Source organism: Phacochoerus africanus, chromosome 1 (genome assembly GCF_016906955.1).
Source record: "Phacochoerus africanus isolate WHEZ1 chromosome 1, ROS_Pafr_v1, whole genome shotgun sequence".
In the NCBI taxonomy this organism is placed as follows: domain Eukaryota; kingdom Metazoa; phylum Chordata; class Mammalia; order Artiodactyla; family Suidae; genus Phacochoerus; species Phacochoerus africanus.
In genome coordinates this window covers 105,905,710-105,931,104 of record NC_062544.1, presented here as the reverse complement: position 1 = coordinate 105,931,104, position 25,395 = coordinate 105,905,710, and the positions used below count along the sequence as shown (strand labels likewise).

Sequence of the window (25,395 nt, the reverse complement as noted above, 5' to 3'; positions counted from 1 at the left end):
GATGTCTTTCTCTTTCTGACTCATTCACTCTGTATGAGAATCTCTAGTTGCATCTATGTTGCTGCAAATGGTGTTATTTTGTTCTTTTTTATGACTGAATAGTATGCTATTGTGTATATGTACCACATCTTCCTAATCCATTCCTCCGTTAATGGACGTTTAGGTTGTTTCCATGTCTTGGCTATTGTGAATAGTGCTTCAATGAAGATAAGGGTGGATGTATCTTTTTCAATGAAAGTTTTGTCTGGGTATATACCCAGGAGTGGGATTGCTGGATTATATGGTAGTTCTTTATTTAGTTTTCTGAGGTACCTGTGTATTGTTTTCCATACTGGTTGTGCCAGTTTACATTCCCACCAACAGTGTAGGAGGGTTCCCTTTTCTCCTCACCCTCTCCAAGTATTTGCTGTTTGTACACTTACTGATGATGGCCATTCTGACTGGTGTGAAGTGGTACCTCACTGTATTTTTGATTTGCATTTCTCTAGTAATTAGTGATGTTGAGCATTTTTTCATGTGCCTGTTGGCCATCCATATGTCTTCTTTGGAGAAATGTCTATTCAGGTCTTCTGCCCATTTTTCAATTGGGTTGTTTGTTTTTTTGTTAAGTTGTTTGAGTTTGTATATTTTGGAGATGAGGCCCTTGTCGGTTGCATCATTTGAAACTATTTTCTCCCATTCCATAGGTTGTCTTTTGGTTTTTTTTTAATGGTTTCCTTTACTGTGCAAAAGCTTGCAAGTTTGATTAGGTCCCATTGGTTTACTTTTGTTTTTATTTCTTTTGTTTTGGGAGACTAACCTAAGAAAACATTTTTATGGCTGATGTTAGAGAATGTTTTGCTTATGTTTTCTTCTAGGAGTTTGATGGTATCTTGTCTTATGTTTAAGTCTTTAAGCAATTTCGAATTTATTTTTGTGCATGGTGTGAGAGTGTGTTCTAGTTTCATTGATATACATGCTGCTGTCCAGTTTTCCCAGCACCACTTGCTGAAGAGACTTTTTCCGATTTTATATTCCTCCTTCCTTTGTTGAAGATTAATTGACCATAGGTGTCTGGGTTTATTTCTGGGTTTTCTATGCTGTTCTATTGGTCTGTATGTCTATTTCGGTACCAGTACCACACTGTCTTGGTGACTGTGGCTTTATAATATTGCCTGAAATCTGGGAGAGTTATGCCTCCTGCTTGGTGTTTGTTCCTCAGGATTGCTTTGGCAATTCCACTGAGCATTTTTTAATGGCCTTGTAATTTCAGGTACGAGCACATCCTCATGGAGCCTGACCCCGTCCCAGCATATGCTCTGAAGCTGCTTGTCGCTATGACGGAACACAGCCCAACTTTTACCAGGTATTGTCACTCCAAATTTCCTTTCCTTTTTCTTTTTTTAAAATTTTATTGGCGTATAGTTGGCTTACAGTGTTTTGTTAGTTTCAGGTGTAGAGCAAAGTGAATCAGTTATGCGTATACATATATCAGTTCTTTTTCAGATTCTTTTCCCACATAGGTTATCACAAAGTATTAAGTAGATTTCCCTGTGCTATACACTAGGTTCTTGTTACCTCTCTGTTTTGCATATAGTAGCGTGTATATGCCAATGCCAGCCTCCCAATTTGTCCCTCCCCACAACTCTTCCCCTTTGGTAACCATAAGTTTGGTTTTAAAGTCTTTGGGTCTCTTTCTGTTTTGTGAATAAGTCTTTTTGTATCATTTTTACTAGATTCCACATGTTAGTGATCTTATATGATGTTTTGTTTGGTTTGACTTAATGTGATGATCTGTTCGTGTTGCTGCAAATGGCATTATTTCAATAATTCTTTTTATAGCTGAATAATATTCCACTGTATATATGCACCATATCTTTATCCATTCCTCCGTTGATGCAGATTTAGGTTTCTTGCATGTCTTGGCCACTGTAAATATTGCTGCAGTGAACACTGGGGTGCATGTATCTTTTTGGATTATCATTTTCTCCAGATATGTGTCTAGGAGTGGGATTGCTGGATCATATAGTAGTTCTATGTTGAGTTTTTTAAGGAATCTCCATACCATTCTCCATAGTGGTTGTACCAACTTACATTCCCACCAGCCATGTAGGCAGGTTCCCTTATCTCTACACCCTCTCCAGCATTAATTACTGTTTTGTAGCCTTTTTGATGATGGCTATTCTGACTGGTATGAGGTGATATCTTACTTTAATTTTGATTTGCATTTCACTAGTGATTAGTGATGTTGACCGTCTTTTCTTTTCTTTTTTTTTTTTTTTTTGGTCAGCTGTATTCTTTGGAGAAATGTCTTTTTAGATCTTTTGACTATTTTTTGATTGTTTTTTTATATAAAGCTATATGAGATTTTTGTGTATTTTGGAGATTAATCCCTTGTTGGTTGCTTTGTTTGCAAAGATTTTCCCCTGTTTCTGTGGGTTGCCTTTTCATTTTTTAAAAAATGGTTTCCTTTTCAGTGCAAAAGCTTTTTTTTTTTTTTTAGGGCCATACCTGTGACATATGGAAGTTCCCAGGTTAGGGGGTCGAATTGGAGCTGTGGCTGCCAGCCTATGTCTCAACCACAGACAGCAATGTGTGGATCTGAGCTATGTCTGTGACCTACACCACAGCTCACAGCAGTGCTGGGTCCTGAGCAAGGCCAGGGTTTGTACCTGCATCCTTATGGATACTAGCTGAGTTCATTACTGCTTAGCCACAATGGAACTCCTGGGCAATAACTTTTAACTTTATTTAGGTCTCATTTGTTTATTTTTGTTTTATTTTCATGACTCTAGAAGGTGGGTCCAAAAAGATATTGCTACAATTTATGTCAAAGAGTGTTCTGCCTATATTTTCCTCTAAGAGTTTAATGGTATCCAGCCTTATATTTAGGTCTTTAATCCATTTTGAATTTATTTTTGAGCATTGTGTAAGAGAATGTTCTAATTTCATTATTTTACATGCAGCTGTTCAGTTTTTCCATCACTACTTACTGAAGAGACTGTCTTTTCTCCTTTGTATATTCTTGCCTCCTTTGTCATAGATTAATTGACCGTATGTGGGTGGATTTATTTCTGGGCTTTCTATCCTGTTGCACTGGTCTGTATTACTGTTTTGATGACTATAGCTTTGTAGTATAGTGTGAAGTCAGGAAGCCTGATTTCCTCCAGCTTCATACTTCTTTTTCAAGATTGTTTTTTTGTGTTTCCATATGAATTTAAACTTTTTTTTCTAGTTTTGCGAAAAATGCCATTGGTAGTTTGATAGGGATCACAATGAATTTGTAGATTGCCTTGGGTAGGATAGTCATTTTGACAATGTTGATTCTTCCAATCTGAGAACATGGTATTTCTTTCCATCTGTTTGTGTCATCTTTGATTTCCTTCATTAGTGTCATAGTTTCTAGAGTACAGGTCTTTTGCCTCTTTAGGTAGGTTTATTCCTCTGTATTTTATTCTTTTCGATGTCATGGTAAATGGGATTATTTCCTTAATAATTTCTCTTTTCTGACCTTTTATTGTTTATAGAAATGCAAGGGTGGAGTTCCCCGTAGTGGCTTAGTGGTTAATGAACCTGACTAGTATCCATGAGGAAGCAGGTTCAATCCCTGGCCTTGCTTAGTGGGTTAAGGATCCCACATGCTGTGAGCTGTGGTGTAGGTCATGCACACTGCTCAGATCCTGCGTTGCTATGGCTGTGGCATTAGGCAGCCAGTGGCTACAGCTCCAATTCAACCCCTAGCCTGGGAACCTCCATATGCCATGGGTGCAGCCCTAAAAAAAAAACAAACAAAAAAATGCAAGGAATTTCTGTGTGTTACAAATTTTCTTTTTTTGTTTCTCATCTATAAAGTGAATTTTATGTGTTCCAAAATGTTAAAGGTGATGAGATTCTATAAGACTAATGTTTGAGTTACCAAAGCGGTAAATGTTCATGTTTTATGGTTTGTAGTGTCTGCCATTTATGGTGTTTTGAGTCACATTACCACATTTTTATCCCTTTTTAGCATTTGCATACTGTGGAATTCATAATGCTTTAAAATTATAAATTTTTAATAAGAAAATTGAACACATACTTATATTCAATTGGCATCTCATTATATTGAGTTTTTATTAAATCTCTATAGTATTACAAACTGTAATTTTGCTGCTATTTTATTTAGTGGACATACTTTCATTGAGAAGTGGAGGGCTTTTTACCTTTATCAAAGAGACTACCTGCAATGATACCAGTTTTTTTAGTACTAATATCAGGGGTCATGGCAACTGTCTCAGTCTTGCAAAGAAGAGAGCACCTAGGTCTGCGGAAGGAGAAGAGAAGGGTCATTGCTTTCAAACAGGAACACTAGTCATGGTTGTATGGGTGGTGATTGCAGACATTTTGGGTTTGGATCCACCTATAGGTTCAGCTCACCTGTGGAGTTGCCCTTTAGTGTTTCCCAGGGAACTAAATCATAGCCCCAATCACTTGGATTTCATCTGGCCTGCTGTTTGCAAGTCCTACCTAGTGATGAGCCACTGTCACTGTTGTTACAAGAAAGGCTCTTTGTAGAGGGTGTCCATACTGAGTGAAAGGCTGAACCAAGAGAGCCTTCACTGGGGTGTGCCAGGGCCCAGGCCATGCTGTGACCCGTAACAGGGCTGCCCTGGTGCTCTGGATCCCCAGGTCAGCCACTGTGCTGGGGCTGTTGCAGCCCTTAGGCCTGTTTCCCTCTGCTGTGAGCAGCCTCCTTCATTTCCAGAGAGTGACATGTGAATATTGCCCCATAGATGTACTCTCTGTGCCATATTGCAACAGAATTTGGGCAGCACTTCAGTCTGTATGTTCTTGTCAATTCTAAATCCTATATTTCCATAGCCTTTTAAATTTTTGTCCAGTGAGCCTTACAAATTTCTCACTCAGAAGATAATACCATTCTTTCTTCCTACAGAAGAAATTTCAATCTAAAGAGTGAATCTTTTAGAAGTTAAATCCAAATTCACATAGTTGTTTCTTTACTGCATCTTTGATACCCAAGTAGTAACAATGTATACTAATTTTATCCTTTTTTTAGGTTGAACAGATTGAATTTACTTTTTTTTTTTTTAAATATTGACTCTTGCGGGTTCATGTGGCATGTTTTCACAGCTGTTTTCTTTCCAACTCTTTATTAAATTCATCTGAGTTTCCTCACATTGAGGGGATAAAACCTAGTGAGGTAGAAACAGTTTATAACATTTTTATTTTAGAATGTTTAGACACTAGGTTTAGAAGTCAGTTTATTTTTTTTAAGATAGTTTACAAGCAGAATTCAATGGATTAATCTTTATGGATTTTTTTCTTTTTCTTTTTTTTTTTTAAGAACTGCAACTGCAGCATATGGAAGTTCCTAGGCTAGGGGTCAAATTGGAGCTGCAGCTGCCGTCCAGTGCCAGAGCCACAGCAATGTGGAATCCAAGCTGTATCTGGGACCTACCCCACAGCTTGCGGCAATGCCAGATCTTTAACCCACTGAGAAAGGTCAGGGATTGAACTCACATCCTCATGGACACTAGTCAGGTTCTTAGCTCATTGAGCCACAATGGGAACTCCTCCTTTCTTTGTTTTTAATTCCGTAATTAATATTTGAATATCCTATCTCTGTTCTAAATTTCAAGAGAATAATCAAGAGTTCCTCTTGGCTTCTTCACTCCCCACCACGCTGCACTTGTCTCCCCCCAGGGCTAATAGTTACTATTTTGGTGTATGTCCTTTCAGAACTTTTGGGGGGGGCTATTTAAATTCATTATGTTTATACAGGAATAACTAGCTTCACTTTGTGGTCATTGATTTTTTAAAAAACATAGATAGTATCATTGGCTCTGTTTTTCTGAAATTTGCCTTTTCATTTATCAAAAATATGTGAAAATCTTTTCATGACAGTATTTATTCACCCTCTTGGCAATATCTTTACCAAACTAACAGTTGAAAATGGGACTTTTATTTTGCATTCACTTACCTACTAACCTCAAACCTCTTAATATTTATTCATTCTAGTTTAATTAAATTGGAAAAGGTATGTAGCCTTCTACCTTCAGTTCTAAGTATCTGTCTAGAGAAAAAGTCATATATGCACAAAGACTTCCACCTAGGCAAATAATTTTTAAAAAGGATAAAAATGATTTTAAAATTAAATTGTTATAGCCATAATCAACATAACCGTGTAGCAGTTTGAAAGGGCAAGATACATTTTGAATACTGCTATAAAAGATATCCAAATAATTTTGTTAACTGAAATTATTATCACTCCTAAACTCCATTTAAATACCCTTTTTCCTTTTGTAGGGTCTCTTTTTATATTCATTATTCTCTTCTATCTGTTTGCCTTTCTCTTGAAACCGGATATTAAAATAAGAGTTATGTCATTATTAGCTGAGGCTTCAGAGGTCAAGAACAAAACATGAAAGGCCTATTGCTACCCACCTGCTCTCCCATCACTGCTACCCCTTCTCAAGGGAGGTCCTAGACCCCATAGGCCCCAGCAACTGCTGTGCAGTTTGCAAAATCCATTCATACCTCTTGAAAGGAGGGGTGGGGAAAGGATGTTTTTATTTCCCTAATTGGGTTTTTGTTTTCTTTCTTTCTTTCTTTTTTTTTTTTCAAAAATGATTAAGCCCAACATTTCAAAATGGGAATAAATTTCTATTTGGGGAAAGACATAAAAAGATAATACTGAGAAGTCTTGTTCCTGCCTCTGTCCACTGTGTTCTTCCCTCATCTTTCCATTTTCCTGTATGGTTCACTACTTTTATTCATTTCTGTGTCCAAAGGCAAACTAGTGTGACTGTTTTCTCATTTCTCCCTTTCACACACAAATAGCATATTATGTACGTTTTTCTACTCCATGATTTTTCTCCCAGTTTTGTTCCCACATTGTGTTTTACAGTTATAAAGTCTTCCATTGTATGGGTGAACCATACTTTATCTCATTGATATCTAATAGACTTGATTTATTTCTCATCTTGTGATAGAGCAAGCAATGAATAATCTTAAACAGACATCATTTTTTAGGTAAACATGTACATCTTACAGGATAAATCTCCAGGTAGGGTATTTGTGTGTCAAAAGATAAATGAACTGAACTTTTTTTTTTTTTTTTTTTTTAACAATTTGGCCAAATTTCCCAACGTGGGGATTTTACCATTTGTACATCTCCAAGGGATGTGTTTGAGGATGCCTAGTTCCCTGCAACCTTGCCATCAGAATTTGTTGATAAATTTTGGACTTTTGCCAGTGTGATGAGATAGTTTATTTAAGTGTAATTCTAATTGTGTATTTTTCCTCTCAGGTATGAAGTTGAATATTTCTTTATATGCTTAAGGGCCACTTGTGTTTTGCTTTTGGCTCATGCTCTTTGCCATCAGTCCTTGCTCTTGGCAATATCCAACTTCACACTGAAACACCTCCCACCTGGCTTTCCATTGCTCAAGTACACTACAATCTGCTGGTCCATTTTACTTTTTACAGTGTTTACATGGTTCCTATGTATGTATGTATGTACTTATTTATTTATGCAGTCTTGAGCGTGACCATGACTGTTACTTGGTATGCTCCTTGGTGAATTAATGTGTGTGTTTTCATTGGGTACCCAGGCTGGAGTGGAAATACTTGCTCACAGAGTTTGTGCTTGCCCAGATCCAGCAGATACTGCCAACCAGGTTTCCAAATTGATTGTGCCAATTTGCATTTCTCCTGGTATTGTTCAAGAGGTCCAATTGTCATGTAAGAGTTTAAAAATTTTTTTAAAGTCAACTTTATTGAAATACAAACTTACCTAAAGTTCACTCAATTTAGGAATGCAGTTCTCTGAGTTTTGAGAAACATAGACAATTGTGCAACCACCATCACTATCAAGATAGAGTATTTCCATCATTTCTGAAATGTTTCAGAATTCCCTTTGAATGTTTAGTTTATAAAAATTCTGTTTTCCTGGAGAATGATATGACCAGACTGATTTTATATTTTATTTTTAAAATTTATTTTTTAAGAGTTAATACATAACACAGTACAGATTCCAGTATTTGAAAGAGTTTATACAGCAAAGCCATATTTTCACCCCAGGAGATAGCCATTCTTTGAACAGTTTGTGTGTGTGTATATATTTTTTCCACATAGGTGATAGTATGTTGACTGCACCATTCTGCATTTCATTTCAAAAATATATATGTCTTATTGAGATATAATTCACATACCACCTGTACTCTTTCTTAACAGATACATAGTTTTACATTTTGTGAATATTCCATGTTTATTTAACAAGTCACCGTTTGGTGAACATTTATGTTTTTCTAATCTGTTGGTATTATAAAACAAAGCTGCAATTAAAGATGTAGGTTATTCATCACATGTGTGAATATACAAGCATAAGATAAATAATAAGTGGAATTGCTTCATCAAAGGATGCATAGGCCAGAGATTCACAAACTTGTTTGTGTGTTAATATCATCTGGGGAATCTTTTAAAAGGTTTAAAACCCAGGCTGTATCCCAATCCCAATCTCTAGGACTAGACATGGCATCAGTAGTTTTTGATGCTCACTAGGTGTTTCCTAATCAAACAAGTTGGTTTGGTGCAACCTACTGTAAAATGGTCTAAGCATTTCTTTTTTAAAAAAATTTATTTATTTTTGTATGTAATAATTCTTATTTTTTTCCATTATACCTGGTTTACAATGTTCTGTCAATTTTCTACAATACAGCAGGGTGACCCAGTCACACATACATGTATACACTCTTTTTTTCTCACATTATCATGCTCCTTCATAAGTGACTGGATATGGTTCCCAGTGCTATACAGCAGGATCCCATTGCTTATCCATTCCAAAGGCAATAGTTTTCATCTATTAACCCCAAGCTCCCAGTCCATCCCTTGGCAACCACAAGTCTCTTCTCCATGTCCATGATTTTCTTTTCTGTGGAAAGGTTTATTTGTGCCATATGTTAGATTCCAGATATAAGAGATATCATATGGTATTTGTCTTTCTCTTTCTGACTTACTTCACTTAGTATGAGAGTCTCTAGTTCCATCCATAAAGCATTTCTAACATTGAAAGATATTGCCAAATTACCCCAAATATAGGTTGTGCTAGCAGTGTATGAGAGTGCCTGTTGGCCAACTTTTGTTAAATTAGTGTATGTTAAGTGTTTGATCATAGGTGAAATTTGCCTCTTTGCTATCAATTTCTAGTTTTATTGCATTGTGATCAGATCATATATTCTATTTATAATTTTTATTGTTTGATTTTATTTGTGGTCTAACAGGTGATTAATTTTTGTGAATATTCTTTAATTGCTTCCTGTAACTAAAACAGAGTTAGGCCTAACCCTGATACAGGTGTCACCCACCCTTAATTTTAGCTAGTGCCTAAAATGGTAACTCATTAACTTATAGCATCCTCCCCAGTGATGATGTTTTTTAGGCAAAATACTTCTAAGAGTAGAATGTGCAAATTAATGTGCTTAATTTTTATGTGCAAATAGATTTCTAATAATACAAAGAAAATTATGAACCATTTGTTGTAAATGTAACTTATTTATTGGCTCTTTAAAGGATAGTCATCCTAATTTAGATGGTGTATATTAGACTTTAGAATACCAAGTAATAACTGTTGGAACATTAAATCATTTTATGTCTAGGGCAACATTTATTATTTTATTATGTTTCTTCTTATAGGATTCTTAGTGGATAAAGACATCTTCAAAAGCTTAGTCATGGTACAGCTGAGAATTTATTGTTCCCCTTCAGATAAGGGATGGAGCATGATCAAATCATTCTTGTACCTGACAGGAATTTTTTTAGAACACCACTGCCCTAGTGAAATCTAGTTTATTATTGGGTTTATAGCAGAAAAGTAAATTGTTTGCTGTGTTGGTTCATTTTTCTATCAGAAGGAGTGTGTTAACTCCCCAGAGCTGTGCCCTTTTTTCTCTCCTTCATTTTACAGTAGGTTGCACCAAACTATTGCTCTCAGAGAGAGTAATACCCCAGTAGCTTGTTTCCATTAAGAGCTAATTAGCTTTCAGCAAACCTTCCATAGCAAACAAACTAAATTTTAATTTCTTGAGTTCTTTTGGAGCAAAATTTAGCTTTTTTTTTCTGGAATTAGAAAAAAATGTTTATGCTCTGTATCTAAGAATTATCATTTTAGTTTCCTTAAAAAATGTTGGAGCTCTTTTATCTTAGGGCAAGATTCACATAAATGCTTTTTAACAGAATGAAATTTCAGTGATCTCTTAAATGAAGTTCATGGTGAATTTTTTCTGCTCTTACAGTTTCTATTGACTTCCCTCATTGGTGTTTTTTTTTTTTCCAGTCCTTTTTTTGGTCTTTTTTGTAGGGCCCCACCCATGGCATATGGAGGTTCCCAGGCTAGGGGTCGAATCGGAGCTAAAACTGCCGGCTTACACCACAGCCACAGCAACGCAAGATCTGAGCCAAGTCTGAGACCTACACCACAGCTCATGGCAATGCTGGATCCTTAACCCATGGAGTGAGGCCAGGGATCAAACCCGCAATCTCACGGTTCCTAGTTGGATTTGTTTGTACTGCACCATGATGGGAACTCCAGAAATGGGACAGTCTTATTGGTTTGATTTGGTTAACAAAGTTGTGAAAGCCAAAGAGAACTCCCCAGTCACAAGTTATTTTCCCTTTGCATTTGCCTTCCAATTTACCTATCTTAATAAAATTAATTTTGCCATATTCTGACATTTTTTTTTTAATTTTAATTTTTTTTTGCTTTTTAAGGGCCACACCTGTGGGATATGGAAGTTCCTAGAATAGGGGTTGAATCTGAATCAGAGCTATAGCTGCTGGTCTGCACCACAGCCACAGCAATGCAGGATCAGAGCCACGTCTGAGATCTATACCACAGCTCACTGCAATGCTGGATCCTTAACCCACTGAGCGAGGCCAGGGATTGAACCTGCATCCTCATGATGAGTCAGGTTCATTACTGCCAAGGCATGATGGGAACTCCAGATTCTGATATGTTTTAATTAAAATTTTGTGGTATAGTTAAGTTAAAAGCTCAAATATTGGAGATACCAGAAATGTTTGAAATGATTCCCTATTGTGAAAATAAGTCAGTTAGGTGTGTTTATCCCTCAGCTGAATTTACACAGCTAAATATTTCCTCTGATGAAATCTCAATGAGTGAAATAACTATGTAACAAAGCAAAACTTCATTGTTAAAATTAGAGTGAATAGATTTCTCCAGAAATAATTTATTACTTCTCAGGTTGCTAATAGTTATCAAAAAGCCTCATAATGAGAAACAAACCAATCTCTTAGTCTCTAAGGCTTTCATTTCCCTTTTAGGGTTACTCTTCCGTGGCTTTCTGGTTTATTCTTTCTTAGTGCTTGGGGAATACAGGTATTCTCCAGCTGAACCTTTGCACATCAGTTTTTCCCTTGCTTTTATCTCTTCTGTAGAGATAGTTCATGTTCCAGAGTTCTTAGCTACTTGTTCATACTGGGTACATATCCGTACTTCTTAGTGAAGTGAGGTAATTTCATTTGAGCCTGACTAGAGATTTATCAGTTTTGTTTATCTTTTCAAAAAAACCACCTCTTGGTTTCATTGTTCTTTTGTGTTTGTGTGTCTCTTCTTTCTGATCTTTATTATTTCCTTCCTTCTGCTAGCTTTGGGCTTTGTTTGTTCTTCTTTATCTGATTCCTTTGGATGGTAGGGTAGATTGTTTAGATGAAGTTTTTCTTGTTTCTTGAGGAAGGCCTGTATTGCTAGAAACTACCCTTTTAGAACTGCTTTTGCTGGAGTTTCCATCGTGGCTCAGTGGTTAACGAATCCGACAAGGAACCATGAGGTTGTGGGTTCGATCCCTGGCCTTGCTCAGTGGGTTAACGATCCAGCATTGCCGTGAGCTGTGGTATAGGTTGCAGACTCGGCTTGGATCCCATGTTGCTGTGGCTCTGGCGTAGGCCGGCAGCTACAGGTCCAATTCGACCCCTAGCCTGGGAACCTCCATATGCTGTGGGAACAGCCCTAAAAAGACAAAAAAAAAAAAAAAAAAAAAAAAAAATAGAACTGCTTTTGCTGCACACCATAGGTTTTGAATATGATGTATGTTGAGTATGTGTATATATATTTTCATTTGTCTCAAGGTATTTTCTGATTTCCTCATTGTTTTTATTACCAGCCCCCTTTTAAAATGATTATTTTTTTCCGTTATAGTTGGCTTACAGTGTTCTGTCAGTTTTCTACTGTACAGCAAACTGACCCAGTCACACATACATATTTACATTCTTTTTCTCAAATTATCCTCCATCATGCTCCATGTGAGTGACTAGACATAGTTCCCAGTACTACACAGCAGGATCCCATTGCTTATCCATTCCAAAGGCAATAGTTTGCATCTATTAATCCCAGCTTCCCAGTCCATCTCACCCCTCCCCCTCCCCCTTGGCAACCACAAATCTGTTCTCCATGTCCATGATTTTCTTTTCTGTGCAAAGGTTCATTTGTGCCCTATATTAGATTCCAGATATAAGTGATATCATATGGTATTTGTCTTCTTCTGACTTACTTCACTGAGTATGAGAGTCTCTAGTTCATCCATGTTGCTACAAATGCATTAGCCCCTTTTTTGGTAGCATGTTGTTTAGTCTCTATGTGTTTGTAATTTTCCCTTTTTTCTTTCTATAATTGATTTCCAGTTTATACTACTGTGGTCAGGAAAAATACCTAATATAATTTCTGTCCTCTTAAGTTTATGAGACCTGTTTAGTGTCCTGTCATGTGATGTGTATTGGAATACGTTCCATGTGCACTTGAAAAGAAAAGAAGGTGTATTTTATTGTATTTGGATGTAGTGTCTTGTGAGTATTTCTTGTCCAACCTACTTATTGTGTCATTTAAGACCATTCTTGCCTCATTAATTTTCTGTCTGGATGATCTGTCCATTGAGGTAAGTGAGGTGTTAAAATTCCCCTACTATGATTGTATTGTCAATTTCTGTCTTTAAGTCTATTAGTATTTACTTTATATAGTTAGATGTTTCTGTATGGGGTGCATATATGTTATTGAGTATAATATCTACTTCCTGTATCGATCCCTTTATCATTATATAATGCTCTTCTTTGTCTTTCTTTATGGCCTCTTAAAAAAGTCCACTATTGATATAAGTATTGCTACCCTGCTTTCTTCTCATTTTATTTATATGAAATATCTTTATCCATCACTTCAGTTTGTGTGTGTCAGTTTTGCTCTAAAGATAGTCTCTTGTAGGCAGCATGCATATGGGTCTTGTTTTTTAAATCCAGTCAGCTGCCTCATGTCTTCTGATTTTTTTTTTCAGCAGTTTTCTTTTGTTCTTTCAATTGAGATCAGTTTCTCTGCCTTTTCACTTTGCTTCACTAACTCTGCATCTATAAATTTAGGGGAAATATTTACAAATTGCAGTCTTAAAGTGTTGTCCATATGTAGGGTGTCCCTTTGCAGACTACGTGTGCCCAGTGCATTTTGTGGGAGATCTGGATTTGTGGACACGAATCACATCTTTGCTCAGTGTGTGCTGGCAGCTTTCTCCTTGATAGGGGGTGGAGCTGAAGATGGAGGGGCTGGAGCTGGAGCCTGGAATGAGGCGGGACTTCCCCTCTGTTCTGTGGCTGTCACTGCTCTATCAGGAGCAGGGTCTGATCCCAAGTTATGGAGCAGAAGCCCTGATGGTCAGTCCTGAGCTGGCTCTTTCCCTTTAAGTATTTGCCTTCCCTGCTTCTAGTGTTTGGACCCTTGCCCGAGAGAGGGGCAGTGCTGAAGCAAAGAGTGCCATGGGGGCTCTTGGCTCATGTCAGCTGCAAATAGAGGTCCAATCTGTTTCCCAGATGCTGCCTGCGGAGTCATCAGCAGAAGTTTCTCTTGTCCTGCTCAGATGCAGCCTGGGGACCCAGTCCCCTTTGTCCCTCATGGCTGATCATTCTCCCTAGTCTTCTGTTCCCCACCCTGTTGTGTAGATGCACTGCAGGGCAGGCAGAGTCCACATGGACTCTTGGCATATGGGCAGGTGGGATCCACATGGACTCTCTGGCGTATGAGCTGTGATGGATCAGCTGCTGTCAGAGTTTTGGGCTGCTTCTGAGGTGCTGCTTGAATACCAACAGTGGCCGCTTCTGTCCCAGTCAGACCCCACCACCCCCACCCCAGGATCAACTTGCCTCTGTGTCCCTTGGCTGAGCTTTTTCCCAGTTGTGGCAACCCTAGATCCAGTTCTGTGCTGTGATGTAGAATAAACGGGGCTGAAGTGTCGGCTCAGCTAGGTCTCCAGAGCGCAAAGGCAGCCATGGGAACTCTGGCATCCCTTTGAGCAGCACTGTGTCCACCCTGTACACCTTGCCTGGGGGCAGCCAGCCTGTGTTTGTTCTTCACAAGCGGAATCCAGGTTTCTCGCAGCCCTCCTGTTCATCCTGGTGGTCCTCCAACCAGCCAAGGGGGCTGTCTTCCCTGTGTAGGACCCCAGGGCTGGGGCACTCAGTCTGTGACCCAAAGCACTTCCTCCCCAAGGGGGGTCTCCACCTCTGTGTCCTCCTGTTTCCTCTGAGTTCCTTCTAGGCAGCAGGTCCTAACCCCATCGCCTTTCTTACCTTTCTACTGTTGCCAGTGCCCAAATAGAAACTAGGAGATAGAGTTGGAGGAAACAGAAAAGGGAGCTTTAATTGCCAGGCAAAGGGGGAACACAGGCTAGTGCCTCGAGGACTGTGCCTGCTTTGGAGCGGGTAGTGAGGAGTCTCACAGTGTTAATGGAGCAGGGCATGATCAGCTCATGGACATTTTCCTGATGGGTTGCTGGTGAGGTATTTGAGAGTCGGTGTCATCCACCTTCTGGCTCCACCTGGTCTGGGCTCTACAGGCTTGTGGGCGGCATACAGTTAACTTCTTCCACCCAGTGGGCGCACCTGCAAAGCACTCTAAGGATGTGGCTCAGACTACTATCTACAGTCCTTGAGGAAGGACTAAAGGTCCTTGACTTTGTTGAATGGCTAAACTATTATTATTCTGTCTTGCTTGACCATTTTCCTTTTTCTCTGTATTTTCTCACTTCCCTGATTAAATTGATTCTTTGAAGTTTTTCTATAGACAAGAAGGCAGGTGGAGGACATGAGTGGGGGGTCCACTCTGGGAAGCCCTCTCACAGGGTCCTGCTCCTTTATACTAGCCAAGTACGTGTGGATCTTTTTGACAGCCTTGGTTGTATAGGAGTCTTTTTGCCAGTTTCCAGTAAGATTTCATTGTGAATTGTTCTACATGGAGATGTGTTTTTGATGTTTTTTTTGTGGGGCAGGTGAGTTCCACATTCCCCTACTCTGTCATCTTGATGGATTTCCACTGCTGTTAACTAGTTTTTGAAAACTGTTAGTAAAATATACTTTCCATTCTTGTGGACGATTTTATAGTTGGCTGTGTTTATTTTATTTTATTTATTTATATATTTTGCTTTTTAGGGCGACACCCAGGGCATATGGAGGTTCCTAGGCTAGGGATTCAATCAGAGCTACAGCTGCCAGCCTACGCCACAGCCACAGCAACGCCAGATCTGAGCTGCATCTACGACCTACACCACAGCTCACAGCAACGCTGGATCCTTAACCCATTGAGCAAGGCCAGGTATTAACCTGCAACCTCACGGTTCCTAGTTGGATTCATTTCTGCTGTGCCACAATGGGAATTCCTGTGTTTATTTTATATTGTCTGGTTCTAGAGAAATCCAGAGTATATAAGTGTATTAGAATGTCCATATGTTTTTCTGGTAAACGACTTTTTAATTTGTGACCCTATTGAGTTTGTGACCTCTGGTCAGGATGATGATTTTGGCAAAGTGATCTTTTCTCATTGTTTTCTTTCAACACAGATGTGAATTCATGGTTACATGAATACTTAGCAGCTATTTCAGGGTCAGAAGTGGATGGTTTCAGATTATTTTTTTGGTGTGACATTTATAAGGAAAACACTTAGAGTTTATTGTACCCCTTTAAAAGTAATGGTTCTCCAGTCATGTACTACAGAGGGGCCAGTAAATCTGAGTAGGGATTCAATAAAGCTTTTTTTTTTCTGGCTTTTTAGGGCTGCACCCACGGCATATGGAGGTTCCCAGGCTAGGGGTCCAATCAGAGCTGCAGCTGCCAGTCTATTCCACAGCTACAGCAACATAGGATCTGAGCTGCATCTGCGATCTACATGGCAATGCTGGATCTTAACCCACTGAGCGAGGCCAGGGATCACCCACAACCATGGTTCCTCGTTGGATTTGTTTCTGCTGCAGCACAATGGGAACTCCCAGTAAAGCTTTTTGTGTTGCACAAGACATCCTGATCTGTAGATGTACCCCTGTTTTCTAAAGATTCACAAATGCTGCCCCACAGGGTGAGCTGGCTTGCAGCCTGTTTTTATAGGTAAGAGTGGGGTTTACATTTTTAAAGGGTTGTACAGTTTATACATGCAAGTGAATATGAGGCACAGAGACCTTGTGTCTGGCAAAGCCTAAAATACATACTTTCTAGGCCTTTTCAGAAAATGTTTCCAGCCCCTGAACTGAAGGAGTAGCACTTTTTTTTTTTTTTCGCCTTTGTTCATGTGAATACAGAAATGTTAGAAATATTAAGGCTATATGGGGCTTTGGAGGTCATCTGGTGCTTGTAAATGTACATTAAAAAAAATTATCCTTGTATGATGGGTTCAACAGACCTGGAAGAGGTAGTTTGTTACCCACACAGATCCTGAGAGCAGAGGGTAAACCGTACCCTGGGAGGGCCACCCGGGGAAGCACCAGAGGCCATCAGGAGGCTGAGGGAGTGAGAGGAAAACGTAGGCAATAGGCTTTGCTGTAGTTTGCAAGGGAAGGAATAGGTGAACAGGCTTAGGGTTGGCTAGTTTGAATGATTTCACTAGGCTCTGTGGTGTGGTGTTTATCTGTAGTTATCTGGTACCTGATCGTGGAATGATTAGGGCAGAGACATAGTGACCTGGAGTTTAAGAGCTCCACCAAGGAGGCTTCTGGGGGTGGGTGGGTGGGGCGGTGGTGGTTGGTTTGTGTAGGAAAGGCAGGCTCAAAGGAGACAAGTTATTGCTGGGAACTAGCTGGCCTTGGGAGGGGTGTCCCCTCCAGAGTTGGCAAGGTCTTAAGATGTCAAGGAATCAGACATGCAGAATAAAAAACACGATTGGTATCCTGGGCCAGTGTCTTCATTTTTTACTTGAGAAAATGGTTTCCCCGAGGCATTTGTGTGCTCTAGACCCCACTGTCAATGTGAAGGTCAGATTTTGGATTTAGACCTCTTGGTCCATTTTTCCTCGTACTAGCCAGCAGGGCCACTTTTAAAAAGAAACCCATGCGAGTATCACAATGGACTTTGTAGTTGAATTGTTTAAGTTTCTTTGTGTCACACATTTCCTTGTAAGACTGGTCCAATTCTTCCACGTAGCCGTCTTCATGTCAGTGTGGATCTGATCACAGCCCATGCCTGATTCTCCATTGTTTCCCTCGGCCGTCATCATTTGGTGCTGGTGCTCATCTCTCTCTCTTTTTATCATCAAAGCAGCTCCTGGCACATTTCTGGTCAGTAAGGTGATTGAAATTCCTGACCTCTTCCCTCTGTCCTCCTCTTGGGCTTTGTACCCTCCTCTAGTCATGACTTAAATTACACTTACAGGGTTGAAATCCTTCCTCGTTATGTTAATTATGATACAGCTCATCATCCTGCCTCCTACAGGAACTAATGTAAGTCTTTACATAGGCACTCATGGAGTCAGTATTCACTCTCTCCCTCCATCTCAGGATTCTGATAGGATTATGGAAGGATACCAATCTTGAACCCTAGGAGTTTGATCCAAGGCCTTTGGTTTTCTGTAGCGATTTGTGAGAAAGATCACTAAAAATTGACTTAAATCTATTTTGAATTTTAAAAATCTTTTCAGGAAATAAAAACCTCTTATCTAAGTTTTTCCTGGTGCAGGAGGTAGTTATACTTCTGCTCATTTTCTTCCATCATCTTGTTTAGTCATCACAGAGATTTTCCCTAAGTTCATGGTGACTTGATACACATTTCACTGCCTGTCCTTATTGTATGGAGTTGTGTTGGGTCCACTGAGACTTGTCATCTCTGTCCTTAGAAACAATTTAATCTTTTGAATCCATATTCCCATAGCAACCCTGTATGCTGGAGGCCTCCTCATTTTAGTTATCCTCCTCTGACTTGCATGGGTTCGGTGACAGCTTTCATTATGGAGGGGCACCCAGCGCCTGGCCAAGAGCCGCCCTACATGCTGAAGTATCTGGTCACATGGGCCTGGGCTTGAGCCACTTACATGCTGTGTTGGAAGTTAGCATTTAGTCGAAGTCTTTGGTCACAGTGGTCCCTGATGTTTGGGTGGGGGGTGGGTGGCTGAGAGCCTATAATCAAAAATAAATAATTTATAATTCCTTCCTTCTGTATTTAAATAGATGTTCAGAGATCTTTAACAGACTGCTGCCTAGCAGTCTCCTAAAGTATTTCGTTCCTTGCCCACAAGAAAATTCATTTGCTTCTTTTCTCTTATTTTCAAAGTCTCTTCAAGTTTTGCAATTCATTTCCATCATAGAATTATGGAACTTTGGAGCAGAATCAACTTTGGTATTTTTCTACCTCCAGGAGACGTTAGTATTATGTATTCAGTCATTGCTTCATCCTGCAAATCATTGTGTTCTCTGAGTTGGACAAAACACACATGGTCCTGATTTTCAAGAAGCTTATGAATACGTGGGGCTAACAGACAATAAATAAGGAAATCAGCAAAAAAGAAAAAAAAGCCACAATTTCAGCTAGTGATATGAGAATAGTAAAGCAGGGTTAGAGAATAGAGAAGGATGGGCTGGGGTCAGCTATTTTCAAGAGGATTGTCAGAGGTTCTTTGGGAAGGTGACATAAAAGATCGAGGTGAGGGAGCTGTCTAGCTGTGTAAATGCTAGCTTCATTTTCAAGCTGGGACTTAGAGATGAAGGGAATAACACCAGTGTCAGATGCGGCTTAGCGTGTCAGTAAGATGAGAATGGAGAATTGACCATTAGATTGTCAACAGGCATCATTTCTCAGGGGTTATTTTTAGTGGCGTTCAGGGGCAAAAACATGGTGGAGTTTTTGAGGAGGGAATGGTGACGTGGAGACAGGAAATAGCAATGATTTTAACAAGAGTTTTGCTATAAAGCAGAGCTGGAAAATGAGGAGCTGGAGGGAGATATGGGGTCAAAGCAATTATTGGGGTTTGTTCTTAATATTTCAGTGATGTTTCTCTGTTGATGAGGAAGATCTAGTTGCAGAGCTTGGTAAATTACAGCTTCTGGGTCAAATCCAGCCCACTTGCTTTTATAAATATTATCACAGCCACACTGATTCATTTATTTATTGTCTCTGGCTGCTTTTATGCTACGGTGGCAGAGCTGAGTAGTTTTGAAAGAGACCACGTGGCTTGCAAAGCCAAAAGTATTTACTTCTGGCTCTTTACTGGAAAAGTTTCCCAACCCTTGATCTCATGGGAAGGGTAAAAGCTGTCTGTGCCTTGCTAGATTGACATCCTTGCCTCCTAGGGGGTAACCCTTGCTGTGCTCCCTAAGGGAGAGGGGTGTTAGAATCCAGTATGCAAACACAGGGATAATTGAGCCAGGAAGCTGGGAAGCAATACAAGTTGGGATGCTTGAAAGTGAGACACTTGAAGTGGTGCAGTTAATAGTCATAAAACTGTCTAGAAGCTGGCTGACTGGACAGGGGATTAGAAAAGAATTTGTAAGTGATAGGTCAATGAATTGAGAGGTCAAGGTATTTTTATTTGGGTAATTGGAAATTGTATTCTATATTCCTATTTCTAGAATATTTATGAAAACAATACTGTATTAAAAGACTCATCTTTCTGTTTTGGGCTACTGTCACTTGTTACTATCCATTTTTTCCTACTTTAAGAAAGAGAGTAAAATGGTAACTATGATTATTAGTTACATTGTGGTTATTATGTGGGCATTATTTTTTATGTGTTCCTCTTTTTTTTTTTTTTTTTTTTTTTAACTGTGCCTATGGCATGGAAAATTTCCCTGGGCCAGGGATCAAACCTCTGCCACAGCAGTGACAGCACTGGGTCCTTAGCCCACTGGGCCTTAGGGATATCCTGAGTGCCTCTTTTTATGCTTGCCTTTAAAAAAATGATTTAGACATTATTTTCCCTGTGGAAAATGTGTTGTATTTCCCTTAATAAACCATTTAATCAGTATTACTATTAACTCTTAGCTCTTTCAAATGGGACAGAGCTTGGTCCTCTCTGGAACCCTTCTTAGGGGTGCTTTATGGCCTGCGTCTATCTAGAATAGATATCTTCTATCTAGAAGCATATCTAACCACAGAATGTTGGTTGAATCTCAAGCGTATTGTGCCTTTGAGCATATTTTATTGCCTGCCCATTATTTGCTCGTATGTATGCATTCGGGACACAGTTTGGGCCTGTGATTCTCCCGTCTTTTCTGGTGCAGCTGGAGCATGGAGTGGTGGGCAGTGTGTGCAGACCTTAGGTCCCTGATCATCTCCTCCTCAGTTCTTCACTATCAAGAGCTCTGGGCTTCTTGGGCCCCTAGACCAAGCCAGAGACTGTGCTGCAGACTCCGTGGCTAGTTGTGAAGATGCTACATATGTGTTGTGAAGAGAGTAGGGCTCACGTACCATAGTTCTCTTCGTGTAGGAGGTCTAGCCTGGGCTGTCTGAGTGTATTGTAAGTTCTAGGGCTGCATTCCAAGTGCCCTGAGTAGTTAAACATTGGCCTTAGTTTGGTGGCAGGCTCCTCAACTCACCAGTCATTATTAGGAAATGACTCAGTCACATGGAGAAACCTCTCTCTGGGGTTTGTGCAGACAGTTTTATATGTGTGAGTCCATTTCCAGCCAGTTCAGTGAGGAGGTGAAAGCCATTAAGTGGCCTGTGTGCCAGCAGAAATGAGACCTTCCCCTTGGACCGTTCTAGGGTGACAGTGTCAGTGCCTGTGGCTAGATAGCAGCCATGGGCACTGGTAAAACCCAGACCGTTGCAAGCTTTCATAAGTCATTGCCATCTAAACATTGGTACCCTCCTGTGAAACACTTGACTTGTCATATACATAGAGGATGTCCCATCAAGGCAACCTACCTTATCCTTTGCCATAATGAGCAGTTTTCCATTTCTTTATCTAGCCACCATAGGCATCATTTTCTCCAGGATTTAAAAGGAATATTCTTTAAATTATTTGTTTATTTAACATCAGATTGACATCTTCATTCAACTGGTTCATTAAGCAATGTGTCAAGATGACAGTTGAACCAATTGCCTTGGACCAGAATATGAATGTACGATATGTTTATTTCGACTGATATATTTATTTATCTTTGCCTGATGGGGGTTTCTGACTTTTCTTAGTGGTGTCTTTCATTTTTGACTCATCAGCTAATGCCTTTTGGTTATTTTGTATTTGTAAAACAAATTGGTTTTACTTTTGATGGTGTTAAAATGTGCAGTAGTGAAAACAAAGGCAAAAGTGAAAAGATATCATTGTCTGGCAATGAAGCATTTCTGGGGTGCCCTTATATTTTGTGTCGATATGTTTATTGGATCTCTTTACAAATCCCAGTTGATTTAGAAACCTTTGGTTACTTGGTTATTACAGCCGGCAAAACCATGGTGGCCTCCTTACTGTAGAAGTGACAGTTAAACACAGTCTTTTGGTAGAATCTACCCTCCAAAGTCTGAAAGAATCAGCCTCTTTGTAATATTTGGCAGGTTTTAGCCTCATAATTCTCTTTGTCAGGTTGGCACTTTCTTTTGGTGATTTACCAAGGTACATTAGCATTTAAAAATTAAAAAAAAAATTTTTTTTGACCACACCTGTGGCATGTGGAAGTACCTGGGCCAGGAATGAAACCCACACCACAGCAGTAGCCAGAGCCACAGCAGTGACAATGCTGGATCCTGAACCCACTGAGCCACCAGGTTACTCCTGATAAATTAGCATTTTAGAATAAGCAATATACTTAGGCTCCAAACTCCTTTATGTTGTTGTTGTTAATATACTCTTAACAAAGCCAGGCATTATCTGTGAATCCATCACACTCACCTGTCACTGTCAGTCAGCTTTGTAGAACAAAGTGAAACCCAACCGAATGGAATGTAATCGGAGCCACAAAGCACAGACTCTCACTTCAGTTCTCATCTCTCTGCACCAAACCCTCTTCCATGTCAAGTCTTCTGATTGTATGTGATGACAGTTATTGGTCAGAATATATTACAGTGTTTGCTGTACAGACAGGGCCTTTGTCATGTAATTAAAGAGCATGAGAGCTGCCAGACTAAACAGTGGTCTGAGTTTCAAATAATGTTCTGTGACTTCCTTGGCACGTTTTTATCACCATCTTGAACATGTGTTATTGCTTAGCATTCTTTGCTGTAGCAGATGACAGAGGAAAAAAGCCAGGCATTGAGGGAGACTAAGCCCGGTTCTTCAAGGAGATAAATGCCTCTGAGGTACCTTGTACCCTGAGGATGCACTGTTCATGTATGTGCGTCTTTCTTCTCTGCTTGGAGTCATAAATCCTTCTTAAACCAACTGTTGACAAAATTGACATAATGGTCAACTTTTAGGGCAGACTTCATTGGGTATCTTGAAATTCTAGAGGGGACACCCAAAGGAAAAATAGACAAAGAACTTGAAAAGGCCAGTCCTAACAATAAATGTGAAAAAGCGTTGCCCTTGTTAGTAATCAAAGAAAATTCCACCAGGATAAGAAAAACATCAACTTGGTAGAGGTTTTTTTTTGGTTGTTTAATAGCACTTGTTGAGAGGTTAGTGAAACATGCCCTGTCATGCATTAGTACATCTTTCGTGACAGGCAAACTGCTAGTATGTGTTAAACCTTAAATATAGCCTTTGATTCCACTTCTAAGAATTTAGCCTAAGAAAATAGTAAAAGATATATGCAAATACTTAGATACAAGAGTGTCCGTTAAAACATTGTTGAGAACAACAGTAACAGTCAGAACAGCTACTATCTCTCTTGACAGAGAACTTTTTATGTACCAGACAGGGCGAGGGCTTTACAGACACTATCTTATTTGCTCCTCACTGTCAGGCAATGAAACAGGCAGTGGTATCACATAGGAAGAAAGTAAGGCTTGGTGTTATGTGCTTTTCCAGGAGCACAGAGCTGGGAAGAGTCATTGAGGATTTGAGCTCATTTGATACCATCCCTTAGCCACTGCAGTTTGATTTTTTCCTAATGAATACTAGTAGAAAGGGGAAAACAGGACTCCCTCAATAGAGGACCAGTTAAATACAATGTACAATGTACAATGTTAGAAAAGTATACAATGAAATATTACTCAGCCATAAAAAGACTGAAATAATTCCATGTGTAGCAACATGGATGGACCTAGAGATTATCATACGAAGTGAAGTCAGTCAGAGAAAGGCAAACATCCTATGAGATCACTAATATGTGGAATCTTAAAAAAAAAAAAAAGATACAAATGAACTTATTTACAAGACAGAAATAGACCCACAAACATAGAAAACAAACTTATGCTTACCAAAGGGGAAAGGGTAGGGAGGGTTAAATTAGGAGTTTGGAATTAACAAATACATACTACTATGTTTAACATAGACAACCAACAAGGACCTACTGTATAATAACACAGGGAACTTTACTCAATATTTTGTAATAATCTATAAGGGAAAAGAATCAGAAAAAGTATGTATGTATAACAAAGTAACTTTTCTGTACACCTGAAACTAATACAACATTGCAAATCAACTATACTTCAATTAAAAAAAAGTTGGCCCTAATGACAGAAAACCAGAAAAGTATGTAGACTTGAGAACTCCTATTTTAATTGAATATGTAATGACGTAGGAAGTGTTTTTAATATGTTAAAATATCTTACTGTATATAGTATGATTTGACTTTTTCTCTCACTCTCTGTCGTGATATAATATACCTAACAGTTTGTTAAAGCAGATTCTACTTCTAGTCCCAAATCCATTGTTGGCTTTGTGAGTGATAGTGAGCAGATGGCTTCACTAGCCTAAGTATTAATGATTTCCTCTGTAAAATGGACTCACCTGTGGTTATTAGACATAAAATGAGGCATGGCTTTTCCAGCAATGACACAGAATACATGCATGTTATTTTAAAGATGAGGTTGATCCTATGTCCTTTATCAATGGGAAAAACAATGAAATAATATATCAAAACCTATTAATGATTTTCTTAGAGTGCTGGGAATATATTTTATTTGTAATTCTTTGCTAGTCTTCCAAAGGTAACATCAACAAATGATTTTTATGCCTCTGTATTTATATACTTTACAGAAGTAGGTGTATACATTTATTATGGTTTTCAGTAATTTTTATAATCAAGGAAAAACATGCATTTATTAAACACATACACACACAAACACAAGCTATCTATAACATGATATGACTATCTATAAACCAATCTTAAGGTCTTCATGGTCAGCAAAGTCATGATGACCTTGCTTTCTACATCATGTGAACATTGAGATTTTCTTTCTCCTGCCAGCTCTTTAAACCTTGGTGTTCCATGGGTTTCTGTCCTCAGCTCACTACTCACTTCACTTTCCAAACATAGCTCATCTTGCCTATCCAAACTAGTCTTTTCCCCATACATTATCTTAATACTGTATCTTAGAGCAGTTAAAATCATGAACTCTGAAGCATATTTGCTGTGTACCTTGGATAACATTCAGTGCGAGTGTCCTCAAGTCAGGGTTAAGTAAGAGGTGACACCCTAAGCCCCATTGCCTTCTTGCATAGGAGTTGGCATGGATGAGGTGGTTTGCTGTGATGTTTGTAGTTCTGGTGGTAGTCATGGTGGGGGATCTCCAGGAAGGACAGATCAAGTGCCTAGAGTCATTCTGTATTTCTTTCTTCCTTTTCCGTTCTTGCATCCAGTAGATTTTCAAGTCCTGTCGATAGATCCTGGTTAATCTCTCTCATCTTTGTCTTTTCGTAATTACTCCTGCTTTGATTCTTATCAGCTCTTCCCTTTGAGAGTGGTCACTGGCAGCTAATGGATCTTCCCATTTCTAGTCGCGTTTGTGTTCAGTCCATCCTCTTATGTGGCCTGCGTAGTCCTCATAAAAATGTAAAGCTGGTAATGATATCATATTACTTAATCCTTCCATCAGTGGCACCCAGTCCCCCAGAGCAGGAACATGTGCTAACTCAGCAATTTTTTTTTCTGTAAAAGGCCGGATTGTAAATATTTTAGGTCTTGCAGGACGTGTGGTCTCTGTTGTAGCTACTCAGCTCCACCATTGTGATGTGAAAGGAGCCATAAACAATATGTGAATAAATGAGCTTGGATATGTGCCAGTCAAACTCTATTT

General features: G+C 39.2%; 1 protein-coding gene across 3 annotated transcripts in view; it reads left to right on the top strand.

Annotated features, from left to right (window-relative positions):
* ULK4 (unc-51 like kinase 4) overlaps positions 1-25,395 on the top strand; it is a 521,416-nt gene that overhangs the window by 198,768 nt on the left and 297,253 nt on the right. For all 3 annotated transcript variants that reach the window (XM_047770666.1, XM_047770657.1, XM_047770675.1), the window contains one exon: positions 1,253-1,345. In XM_047770666.1, the coding sequence (XP_047626622.1) occupies positions 1,253-1,345 (93 nt within the window). The remainder of the gene's footprint in view (positions 1-1,252; positions 1,346-25,395) is intronic.